The sequence below is a fragment of the Salmo trutta genome, chromosome 2 (assembly GCF_901001165.1).
Source record: "Salmo trutta chromosome 2, fSalTru1.1, whole genome shotgun sequence".
In the NCBI taxonomy this organism is placed as follows: domain Eukaryota; kingdom Metazoa; phylum Chordata; class Actinopteri; order Salmoniformes; family Salmonidae; genus Salmo; species Salmo trutta.
In genome coordinates this window covers 3,356,636-3,369,469 of record NC_042958.1, presented here as the reverse complement: position 1 = coordinate 3,369,469, position 12,834 = coordinate 3,356,636, and the positions used below count along the sequence as shown (strand labels likewise).

At 41.3% G+C, this 12,834-nt stretch overlaps 1 protein-coding gene across 1 annotated transcript; it reads left to right on the top strand.

The window, feature by feature from the left end:
* Positions 1–1,961: 1,961 nt before the first annotated feature.
* Positions 1,962–11,298, top strand: LOC115149099 (potassium voltage-gated channel subfamily B member 2-like). Its single transcript, XM_029691623.1, has 2 exons — positions 1,962–2,250; positions 10,620–11,298. Exon 2 carries the CDS (start codon positions 10,675–10,677, stop codon positions 11,293–11,295), a length of 621 nt encoding a protein of 206 aa, XP_029547483.1. The 5' UTR covers positions 1,962–2,250; positions 10,620–10,674; the 3' UTR covers positions 11,296–11,298.
* Positions 11,299–12,834: the final 1,536 nt, after the last annotated feature.

The window sequence follows — 12,834 nt, the reverse complement described above, 5'->3', positions numbered from 1 at the left end:
GTGTTAGTGTACAATATACATAAAGATATACAGACAATCGTGGAAAAGAGGTCAAGTCATCTTTTCACTTCCTGTACATCAGTTTACCTACTGTTCTCGTTTCACAAAGGTCAGCGGGCAACAACAGGACATCTAACCGCATGGTCTTAATAGCCAGAAGCATGTAGCTTCTTAAATTGCTTCAGTTGTTGCCTACTGTGGGCTACATGTTGTGAGATTAAGGTGAGGGGAGTTCCACAGGCTAGCGTTACGGATATCCCACTGTTGTGAGATTACAACCACTACCTTACACATTATAGTTTAAATCCTCTGTGTGTGTGTGTGTGTGTGTGTGTGTGTGTGTGTGTGTGTGTGTGTGTGTGTGTGTGTGTGTGTGTGTGTGTGTGTGTGTGTGTGTGTGTGTGTGTGTGTGTGTGTGTGTGTGTGTGTGTGTGGCTAATCGGTTTGGTAACACACTCCATGAAGACAATAGCTGGACAAGATGTTATATTTGAAGTCTGACCTTCTTGTGATTGACAGAGAGAACCCTCTGCTCCTGCCTAAAGAACCCTGCTGAACATTAGTGCACTATAGAATAGGGTGCCATTTATGGGAAAATTAGTGCACTATAGAATAGGGTGCCATTTATGGGCAAAATTAGTGCACTATAGAATAGGGTGCCATTTATGGGCAACATTAGTGCACTATAGAATAGGGTGCCATTTATGGGCAAATTAGTGCACTATAGAATAGGGTGCCATTTATGGGCAAAATTAGTGCACTATAGAATAGGGTGCCATTTCAGAAGGAGCGCCCGTCTCCTCTCTAAAGCTCCTAATATAGTTACACTGTTGGACTGGCTGTTTTCTGTACTATGACTGACTGGTTGTCTGCTCTACAGTGACTGACTGTGTCACGGTTGCCGTTGGTAAAGGAGGACCAAAACGCAGCAGGTATGTGTATGCTCATCTTGACGTTTAATAAATTCAAAATGAACACCAAAATAACAAAAGAACGAACGATCAACAAAACAGTCTGGTAAGGCACAAGGCTAAACACAGAACAATCTCCCCCAAATGACAAACACACCCTAATATATGGGACTCTCAATCAAAGACAAATAGACAACACCTGCCTTCAACTGAGAGTCCCAACCCCAATTAACCAAACATAGAAACAGACACACTAGACTAAACATAGAATACATGAAAATCAAACAGTGCCCAAACACCCCGGAATACTTAAATCAAATGCCCCTTCAACAAACACACCACCCCGAACCACATAAAACAAATACCCTCTGCCACGTCCTGACCAAACTACAATACTAATTAACCCTTATACTGGCCAGGACGTGACAGACTGGCTGTTTTCTGTACTATGACTGACTGGCTGTTTTCTGTAATGTGACTGACTGGCTGTTTTCTGTAATGTGACTGACTGGCTGTTTTCTGTACTATGACTGACTGGCTGTTTTCTGTACTATGACTGACTGGCTGTTTTCTGTAATGTGACTGACTGGCTGTTTTCTGTACTATGACTGACTGGTTGTCTGCTCTACAGTGACTGACTGGCTGTTTTCTGTAATGTGACTGACTGGCTGTTTTCTGTAATGTGACTGACTGGCTGTTTTCTGTACTATGACTGACTGGCTGTTTTCTGTAATGTGACTGACTGGCTGTTTTCTGTACTATGACTGACTGGTTGTCTGCTCTACAGTGACTGACTGGCTGTTTTCTGTACTGTGACTGACTGGCTGTTTTCTGTACTGTGACTGACTGGCTGTTTTCTGTACTGTGACTGACTGGCTGTCTGTGGGACGGCTCCATTCTTGCTTCTCTCCTCTCCGCAGTTCGCCTGACAGTACGTTTTCCCGTTCGCTCCCGTTGCCTTTTACGCGCCACTCGACATCTGCAGATACACACACACACACAGTAGCCTGGTGTACCCTCACAGCACACACACACCCCCCAATCGATGGAGGTATATATCGAATACTCATACTAGGAGTCTCTATCATCTTCTACAAAACTGCCTTCCTTCATTTCTGCTGAGTATTTTTCATCAAGAGGGTAGACTAAATGTTTTTTATTCCTCGTTTGAGTTTATCAAAATGTTGGAGACATGTTGTCTATTGACTCAGAGTCGCGTTCAGAGCGCAGAGCTCGGGAATCTTAGCGGATTGACTGAAGGGGATCCCGGATCAATTATTTATCTCCTTCCCCCGTCGGAACAAGAGTTTGCATGCAAAAGGTGGTTTATTTCGGCAAGGTAAGACTCGTGCATTTTCTAAATGTGGTAAAACCCTTTTCCCTTATGGCCCATGCAGTCTTGTTGCTGTGTTTTCTGGCTACTTTAAACAGTATACCATTTTGCATGTTGGTGGGTGTGCGCGGGGGAATATTTTTTTGTGATATGAAAAATAGAAACAATTAAATTAGTTAAAATTAGGCTCAATGGTGCAACGAAAGAGTTGTGCAACAGTTTCTGGGGGGGGGGGGGTGACAGGTTGGCGGCTGCAATCAATACTATCATACACATTTCCATTACTGAAATATTATGTAATAAATACAGTGTAGTTCAGCCTATTTAAATCCACAATTCACACACCTAATTAAACCAGTAAATTTAACGGAAGTATAATTTAATCAATTCAAAATGTCTAGCTTTACCTTCAGGCTATATTTAGGTTTTGTAATATATAGTTATTAATCTCCATTAATAATCTCAGTTATTAAAGACTAGGCTACTATGTGTCAGTGTTGCGTCACATAATAATGTCCGTGATCACTCAGGGGAGTGACGACCGCAATTAGAAACATTTTCCAGTCTGTCCCACACCAGCCCTCTTACCAATACCGTATCATTTATTAAACAGAAAAGAGGCACTTGGATTACAGATATTCGCATAGATGTAAACGATTTGATAATGTATGATGAACACGACAGCAGAGATGTAGGCTATGTAATATGTCATGGTTGAATATAACAACAAGGTTCTTAGTCGAGTGGGTCAAAATTTACTTTTTAGCTGCATCTTTAATATGGCTTCATATAGTCCGCTCAGGCGTTATCTATAAAGCTTCATACGGTCCGCTCAGGCGTTATCCATAAAGCTTCATACGGTCCGCTGAGGCGTAATCCATAAAGCTTCATACGGTCCGCTCAGGCGTTATCTATAAAGCTTCATACGGTCCGCTCAGGCGTTATCTATAAAGCTTCATACAGTCCGCTGAGGCGTTATCTATAAAGCTTCATATAGTCCGCTCAGGCGTTATCCATAAAGCTTCATATAGTCCGCTCAGGCGTTATCCATAAAGCTTCATACGGTCCGCTCAGGCGTTATCTATAAAGCTTCATACGGTCCGCTCAGGCGTTATCTATAAAGCTTCATACGGTCCGCTCAGGCGTTATCCATAAAGCTTCATATAGTCCGCTGAGGCGTTATCTATAAAGCTTCATACGGTCCGCTGAGGCATTATCTATAAAGCTTCATACGGTCCGCTGAGGCGTTATCTATAAAGCTTCATATGGTCCGCTGAGGCGTTATCTATATAGCTTCATACGGTCCGCTGAGGCATTATCTATAAAGCTTCATACGGTCCGCTGAGGCGTTATCTATATAGCTTCATATGGTCCGCTGAGGCATTATCTATAAAGCTTCATACGGTCCGCTGAGGCGTTATCTATAAAGCTTCATACGGTCCGCTGAGGCATTATCCATAAAGCTTCATACGGTCCGCTGAGGCATTATCTATAAAGCTTCATACGGTCCACTGAGGCATTATCTATAAAGCTTCATACAGTCCGCTGAGGCGTTATCTATATAGCTTCATACAGTCCGCTGAGGCGTTATCTATATAGCTTCATACATTGGCGAAAATCTGATATCAACTTTGGAGGGGACAATTACATGAAATTTTCTCAAGAGCAATTCCTGAGGGGGACACCAAAAGTAGTGCTGTAACACATAGTCTACGTTTAATATGGTAAATGTATATTGAGGAACCAAAGAAATAAGGTGTTTGCCGTACTCCTAACTACCGGTACCCAAAACTACACAACTAATCACAACAGCAATACCATTGCCTTTAACAAATCTTAGTTCAGTCACCAGTTTAAGTTGAGAGTGGGGGGTATCCATGGCATTTTCCAATTATGTTCCTATTTTACAAGTCAAAAAAATTGAGAACCTTTCATAATGTTGCCAAACAAAGACTCAACAAACTTACCTGAGACTCCCTGTCTCTGCCAGTCTGTCCCTGCATATCTGTCCCCAACTCTGCTGTCTGTGTGCCATCTGTTGCCTGCTCTGCCTAATGACATCATTGTGAAACATTTCCATTAGAATTTCATTTCTTTCTTATGAACATTTTATCAACTAGTCTTTGAGATATTAGGCTACTAGGGTTCTTACTTTGCGTTTTGGTGTGTTGAAAAATACTCTGATGTCCGTCTTTTATTTTTCTGCCATTTTTCTACCTGGCTGGCTGGCTGGCTACACACACACAGTGTGTAGGTTATTTACAGTAGGAGATGGGCTTCTATCATCTTCAATCATTCTATTTGGGCTTCAATCTAAAAGGTAGCTAGCAAATGTGAAACGGATTAAAATGACAAGAGTTGACAGCTGTATGAGTTCACCATTTACACAACATATGCTGCAACCTTTTGTAATTTTAATAGTTTGTTTCTTATTGGCTGGCTTCCAACAATAGCTGAATTTGCAAAGCTAGCGAGCACCAATTCAGTTTCAGTGGTGTTTGCTATAATCTTTGCTACCCTGGTTAAATAAAGGTGAAATAAAATAAATTAATAAAAGTTCACTTGCGACAATTTAGCTTTTGCAACGAGACCATTAAATATATTTAAGACAATGGTAGAAGAGAGTGTAGTTCTGTTCAGTTTGGATTTCAGTTTATCGCTAACCTTATCACAGGGACTTTGAAGCACTAACTTACATCTGCATGCTGATTCCGTCTTTGACGACGCCACATAAATGGAATAGGTACTAGCTAGCTTAATAGTTAATATTTGCGCACTAGCGCTGCATATTCAGCTAGTGTGTGTGCGCGATTGACTGGATTAACCTCACGTCAGTTACGTTCATTGAGTGCCTTTCAGACAGTAGATACGACCCCTCTGTTACCTGGCCAACTAAGGAACTGGCAGTGGATCAAACCATTGTGAGGCAAAGGGTGGGGGGGTTGCAATCTTTTGAAACTTAAAAACGCGCTATTAAGTGTCTATAATCAGCACAATTGCTTTCATTGCGTATTATTAATATTATTTAAATTACATAGTTCTGTTTCAGTGATATATTGGGGGGGACAAATCATATTTTTCCCAGGATGGGGGGGTCGTGTCCCCCCCGTCCCCCCCGGGATTTCCGCCCCTGTCTTCATATAGTCCGCTCAGGCATTATCTGTAAAGCTTCATATAGTCCGCTCAGGCATTATCTATAAAGCTTCATATAGTCCGCTCATGCGTTATCTGTACTAGCGTCCAGGGAGTGCAACCTTGAGAAGATACAAGGCAGTGATAACGATTGATGTTGGTTTTGGCAGGGAGATAATGACTTGTGTAAATTGCAGGTAAATACTTCTCTGAATGAAAGAATAAAATCTACGTCGACTCTGCTCCCCTGATCCTGGTCCAGTATTTATAAAACGTCTCAGACTAGGAGTGCTGATCTAGGATCAGATCCCCCCCCCCACCCCATGTCCATGTGATCTTATTTATTTGAGATGGAAAAATACATAACTGATCCCAGATCAGCTGTCCTACTGTAATCTGAGACGCTTCCTGTGTAGAGGTAGTTCAAAACAGATCCTCCCGTCATGATAGAGTACTGTAGCCTAGGTCCCATCACATAGGTAAATCAACATTATCTGTTGTTATTTTAACCTTTATTTAACTAGGCAAGTCCTTTATGAACAAATTCTTATTTACAATGAAGGCCTACCGGGGAAAAGTGGGTTAACTGCCTTGTTCAGGGTTAGAAAGACAGTGTTTGTACCTTGTCAGCTCAGGGATTCAAATCCAGCAATCTTTCGGTTACTGGTACAACGCTCTGACCACTAGGCTACTTGTAACGTTAGTGGGTTACTCACGGGCACAGTACAGCGGTTTTGATTTTGAGACTGGAGTGCAATGAGTCCAATTGAATGAGTCCAATTGAATTGATTTCAAATGAAGGTAACACTTCAACTGTGATGATAATGTAACTGTCATAAATAACTTAAATCAAATCACATCACATTTTATTGGTCACATACACGTGTTTAGCAGATGCTATTGTGGGTGTAACTAAATGCTTGTGTTCCCAGCTCCAACAGTGCAGTAATATCTAACTAAATGCTTGTGTTCCTAGCTCCAACAGTGCAGTAATACCTAACTAAATGCTTGTGTTTCTAGCTCCAACAGTGCAGTAATATCTAACTAAATGCTTGTGTTTCTAGCTCCAACAGTGCAGTAATATCTAACTAAATGCTTGTGTTTCTAGCTCTGACAGTGCAGTAATATCTAACTAAATGCTTGTGTTTCTAGCTCCAACAGTGCAGTAATATCTAACTAAATGCTTGTGTTTCTAGCTCCAACAGTGCAGTAATATCTAACTAAATGCTTGTGTTCCTAGCTCCAACAGTGCAGTAATATCTAACTAAATGCTTGTGTTTCTAGCTCCAACAGTGCAGTAATATCTAACTAAATGCTTGTGTTTCTAGCTCCAACAGTGCAGTAATATCTAACTAAATGCTTGTGTTCCCAGCTCCAACAGTGCAGTAATATCTAACTAAATGCTTGTGTTCCCAGCTCCAACAGTGCAGTAATATCTAACTAAATGCTTGTGTTCCTAGCTCCAACAGTGCAGTAATATCTAACTAAATGCTTGTGTTTCTAGCTCCAACAGTGCAGTAATATCTAACTAAATGCTTGTGTTTCTAGCTCCAACAGTGCAGTAATATCTAACTAAATGCTTGTGTTCCCAGCTCCAACAGTGCAGTAATATCTAACTAAATGCTTGTGTTTCTAGCTCTGACAGTGCAGTAATATTAATTAATATCTAACATTTTCACAACATATACCCAATACACACATATCTAAGTAAAGGAATGGAATTTAAAAGGCTTTCATTCTGAGGTACTGTCACGTCCTGACCCTAGTAAGATGTCATTTTCTATAGTAGAGGAGGTCAGGGAGTGACGGGGTGTTTTGGGTGGTTTGTCTATGTTTTCTATTTCTATGTTTTGTTCTAGTATTCTATTCCTATGTTGGAGGTTTTTGGGATGATCTCCAATTAGAGGCAGCTGGTTCGCGTTGTCTCTAATTGGAGATCATATTTAAGTTGGGGTTTTTTCTAGTGTGTTTGTGGGCAGTTGTGTTCTGTGTAGACATGTAGCTGTGTTCTGCGTAGACGTGTTCTGTGTAGACATGTTCTGTGTAGACGTGTTCTGTGTAGTTGTGTTCTGTGTAGACGTGTTCTGTGTAGCTGTGTTCTGTGTAGTTGTGTTCTGTGTAGTTGTGTTCTGTGTAGTTGTGTTCTGTGTAGTTGTGTTCTGTGTAGTTGTGTTCTGTGTAGTCGTGTTCTGTGTAGTTGTGTTCTGTGTAGTTGTGTTCTGTGTAGTTGTGTTCTGTGTAGTTGTGTTCTGTGTAGTTGTGTTCTGTGTAGTCGTGTTCTGTGTAGTCGTGTTCTGTGTAGTCGTGTTCTGTGTAGTCGTGTTCTGTGTAGTTGTGTTCTGTGTAGTTGTGTTCTGTGTAGACTTCAGTACCTGACAGAACTGTTAGCTGTTGGTTTTCTCTTTGTTATTTTCTTTAGTGTTCTGAGTTTTAATAAACGTCTTCATGAGCACTCAACACGCTGCACCTTGGTCCCCTCTATACCACAGCCGTTACAGGTGCACTCAAATGTTATGAAAGAAATTTGATTATTTTGCTGAAATTAAATTGGATATTGATAGATTTATATTGATTTTGATTTGAAGACTTATATTGTAGTGTTATTGTAACAACAGGTGTCTCTGGCTCTATCTGCCAAATCTCTGTTTTGCTATAAGGACTAGACCACTGTGTTGTTACTATAAGGACTAGAACACTGTGTTGTTACTATAACACTGTGTTGTTGCTATAAGGACTATAACACTGATTTGTTTCTATAAGGACTAGAACACTGTGTTGTTACTATAAGGACTAGACCACTGTGTTGTTACTATAAGGACTAGAACACTGTGTTGTTACTATAACACTGTGTTGTTACTATAAGGACTAGAACACTGTGTTGTTACTATAACACTGTGTTGTTACTATAAGGACTAGAACACTGTGTTGTTGCTATAAGGACTAGAACACTGTGTTGTTACTATAAGGACTAGAACACTGTGTTACTATAAGGACTAGAACACTGTGTTGTTACTATAACACTGTGTTGTTGCTATAAGGACTAGAACACTGTGTTGTTACTATAAGGACTAGAACACTGTGTTGTTTCTATAAGGACTAGAACACTGTGTTGTTTCTATAAGGACTAGAACACTGTGTTGTTTCTATAAGGACTAGAACACTGTGTTGTTTCTATAAGGACTAGAACACTGTGTTGTTTCTATAAAGACTAGAAAACTGTGTTGTTTCTATAAGGACTAGAACACTGTGTTGCTATAAGGACTAGAACACTGTGTTGTTACTATAAGGACTAGAACACTGTGTTTCTATAAGGACTAGAACACTGTGTTGTTTCTATAAGGACTAGAACACTGTGTTGTTACTATAAGGACTAGAAAACTGTGTTGCTATAAGGACTAGAACACTGTGTTGTTACTATAAAGACTAGAACACTGTGTTGTTTCTATAAGGACTAGAACACTGTGTTGCTATAAGGACTAGAACACTGTGTTGTTACTATAAGGACTAGAACACTGTGTTTCTATAAGGACTAGAACACTGTGTTGCTATAAGGACTAGAACACTGTGTTTCTATAAGGACTAGAACACTGTGTTGTTTCTATAAGGACTAGAACACTGTGTTGCTATAAGGACTAGAACACTGTGTTGTTTCTATAAGGACTAGAACACTGTGTTGTTTCTATAAAGACTAGAACACTGTGTTGTTTCTATAAGGACTAGAACACTGTGTTGTTTCTATAAGGACTAGAACACTGTGTTGTTTCTATAAGGACTAGAACACTGTGTTGTTACTATAAGGACTAGAACACTGTGTTGTCACTATAAGGACTAGAACACTGTGTTGCTATAAGGACTAGTACACTGTGTTGTTACTATAAAGACTAGAACACTGTGTTGTTGCTATAAGGACTAGAACACTGTGTTGCTATAAGGACTAGAACACTGTGTTTCTATAAGTACTAGAACACTGTGTTGTTTCTATAAGTACTAGAACACTATGTTGTTTCTATAAGGACTAGAACACTGTGTTGCTATAAGGACTAGAACACTGTGTTGTTGCTATAAGGACTAGAACACTGTGTTGTTTCTATAAGGACTAGAACACTGTGTTTCTATAAGGACTAGAACACTGTGTTGTTTCTATAAGGACTAGAACACTGTGTTGCTATAAGGACTAGAACACGGTGTTGTTGCTATAAGGACTAGAACACTGTGTTGTTTCTATAAGGACTAGAACACTGTGTTTCTATAAGGACTAGAACACTGTGTTGTTACTATAAGGACTAGAACACTGTGTTGTTTCTATAAGGACTAGAACACTGTGTTTCTATAAGGACTAGAACACTGTGTTGTTTCTATAAGGACTAGAACACTGTGTTGTTTCTTTAAGGACTAGAACACTGTGTTTCTATAAGGACTAGAACACTGTGTTGTTTCTATAAGGACTAGAACACTGTGTTGTTTCTATAAGGACTAGAACACTGTGTTGTTTCTATAAGGACTAGAACACTGTGTTGTTTCTATAAGGACTAGAACACTGTGTTGTTGCTATAAGGACTAGAACACTGTTCAATAGAGATATCTGTAAATATGCCAGTTCAGAACCTCCAGAACCTCCATCTCTTCTCTGTTGTAATAATTTAATTTTACTGACCTTTATTTAATCAGGGAGTCACCAGTGTCTCTTTTACGATGGAGTCCTGCATATACAATTTCATAAAATGCATAAACAATCTAATACTATGTAAAACTAATAAAACACGTATTGAACAGACAAACATATAAATACATTCAACTAAAACACATTCTTCATCATAAAAATCCTCTGTTGAACCCACTCAGGTAGTTTGCAATATACAGGTTCTTCTGTTTTTTCTCACAATACCAACTCTCTCTCTCTCTCTCTCTCTCTCTCTCTCTCTCTCTCTCTCTCTCTGTCCCTGTCTCTCTCTCTCTGTCTGTCTGTCTGTCTGTCTGTCTGTCTGTCTGTCTGTCTGTCTGTCTGTCTGTCTGTCTGTCTGTCTGTCTGTCTGTCTGTCTGTCTGTCTGTCTGTCTGTCTGTCTGTCTGTCTGTCTGTCTGTCTGTCTGTCTCTCTCTCTCTCTCTCTCTCTCTCTCTCTCTCTCTCTCTCTCTCTCTCTCTCTCTCTTTGTGAGTCTTCATTCTCTCAGCCAAGGAGGAAGTTGTCTAATGAGGACCCAAAATAATTCTGCTTCTTTTTATTTCCCCTCATCTCCTCCCCAGATAAGCCTCCTCCTCCTGTCCTCCATCCCTCCTCCTCCACCACCACCACACCACCATGGCTGAGACAGTCGGACCTAAGACCCCCCTCAACACTCCACGGGGTAACAACCACCCAGGGGTAACCTCCCTCCCCCCAGAGCCCATCCAAATCATCCGCACCAAGGCCAGCTCCAGGAGGGTCCGCATCAACGTCGGAGGTCTAAACCACGAGGTCCTTTGGCGGACGCTGGACAGGCTCCCCCGCACCCGCCTTGGAAAGCTCTGCGACTGCAACACCCACGAGAGCCTGATGGAGGTCTGCGACGACTACAGCCTCAATGAGAACGAATACTTCTTTGACCGGCACCCTGGCGCCTTCACTTCGATCCTCAACTTCTACCGTACAGGGAAGCTGCACATGATGGAGGAGATGTGTGCCCTGTCATTCGGCCAGGAGCTGGACTACTGGGGTATAGATGAGATATACCTGGAGTCCTGCTGCCAGGCCCGGTACCACCAGAAGAAAGAACAGATGAACGAGGAGCTGCGGAGGGAGGCGGAGACGCTGAGAGAAAGAGAGGGAGAGATTGAGTTTGATAACACTTGCTGCCAGGAGAAGAGGAAGAAGCTTTGGGACCTCCTGGAGAAACCAAGCTCCTCCCTACCTGCCAAGGTAAGAGATGGAGTGATTAGATAAATAATGGAAGGAGGGGAGAGGGTGTAACTGTACCTGTAACTGTACCCCCGCTAGTTTTGTGTGTGCTGTGTACTCTCACTGGTTTTGCTCCAGAGAGGAGGGAGCGTGATGTTATTTTTTGTATTTCTGGATCGTCACTTATAGTGTTTGTGAGGAGAGGAGAGGAGAGGAGAGGAGAGGAGAGGAGAGGAGAGGAGAGGAGAGGAGAGGAGAGGAGAGGGGTAGAGAAAGATATAGGGAGGGGAAGGGTATTTTCTGGATCGTCACTTATAGTGTTTCTGAGGAGAGGAGACGAGAGGGAGGGAGGGCAGTGAGAGGACAGGAGAGGAGAGGAGAGCAGAAGAGAGGAGAGGAGAGGAGAGGAGAGGAGAGGAGAGGAGAAGAGAGGAGAGGAGAGCAGAAGAGAGGAGAGGAGAGGAATAAGAGGGGAGGAGTTGCCACAGGTAGCAGGTATAGCTAGTAGTACTACAACAGAGATGAAGAACTGTTCTGTTGGATATTGGACTTTGTGAAATATGCTCACACTCTCCTATGTGTTCAGCATAGAGCTGAAGTACAGTGATGTATCCTACATTATGGTGACAGTATTGTACAGTATGGTGACTGTATTGTACAGTATTGTGACTGTATTGTACAGTATGGTGACTGTATGGTGACTGTACTGTACAGCTTGGTGACTGTATTGTATAGTTAGGTGACTGTATTGTATAGTTAGGTGACTGTATTGTATAGTTTGGTGACTGTATTGTATAGTTAGGTGACTGTATTGTATAGTTTGGTGACTGTATTGTATAGTTTGGTGACTGTATTGTATAGTTAGGTGACTGTATTGTATAGTTAGGTGACTGTACTGTATAGTTTGGTGACTGTATTGTATAGTTAGGTGACTGTACTGTATAGTTTGGTGACTGTATTGTATAGTTAGGTGACTGTACTGTATAGTTTGGTGACTGTATTGTATAGTTTGGTGACTGTATTGTATAGTTTGGTGACTGTATTGTATAGTTTGGTGACTGTATTGTATAGTTTGGTGACTGTATTGTATAGTTAGGTGACTGTACTGTATAGTTTGGTGACTGCATTGTACAGCTTGGTGACTGTATGGTGACTGTATTGTATAGTTAGGTGACTGTACTGTATAGTTTGGTGACTGTATTGTATAGTTAGGTGATTGTATTGTATAGTTTGGTGACTGTATTGTATAGTTTGGTGACTGTATTGTATAGTTTGGTGACTGTATTGTATGTGCTGGATGCAGCACGTGTGTGTGTTGATACATTATGGTCATCGTTTGTCATCGTGTTAGCCATATTTTCCTGCGGTCATTAGCAATCTTAGAATTCAAACCGTTTCCATAGTCACTAACACAGTCTAAGGTAATTACGTTGTGATGATATTGGTTGTCTCTAAGTGAATTACAATGGCTGTAGGGGGATGGTGTAGGGGCCAATAGTTGTAGGGGGATGGTGAAGGAGCCAATGGCTGTAAGGGGATGGTGAAGGAGCCAATGGCTGTAGGGGGATAGTGTAGGAGCCAATG

Bases quoted from the DNA above. Each gene is read 5' to 3' on its own strand.
- LOC115149099 (XM_029691623.1), top strand. From the start codon at position 10,675: ATGGCTGAGACAGTCGGACCTAAGACCCCCCTCAACACTCCACGGGGT.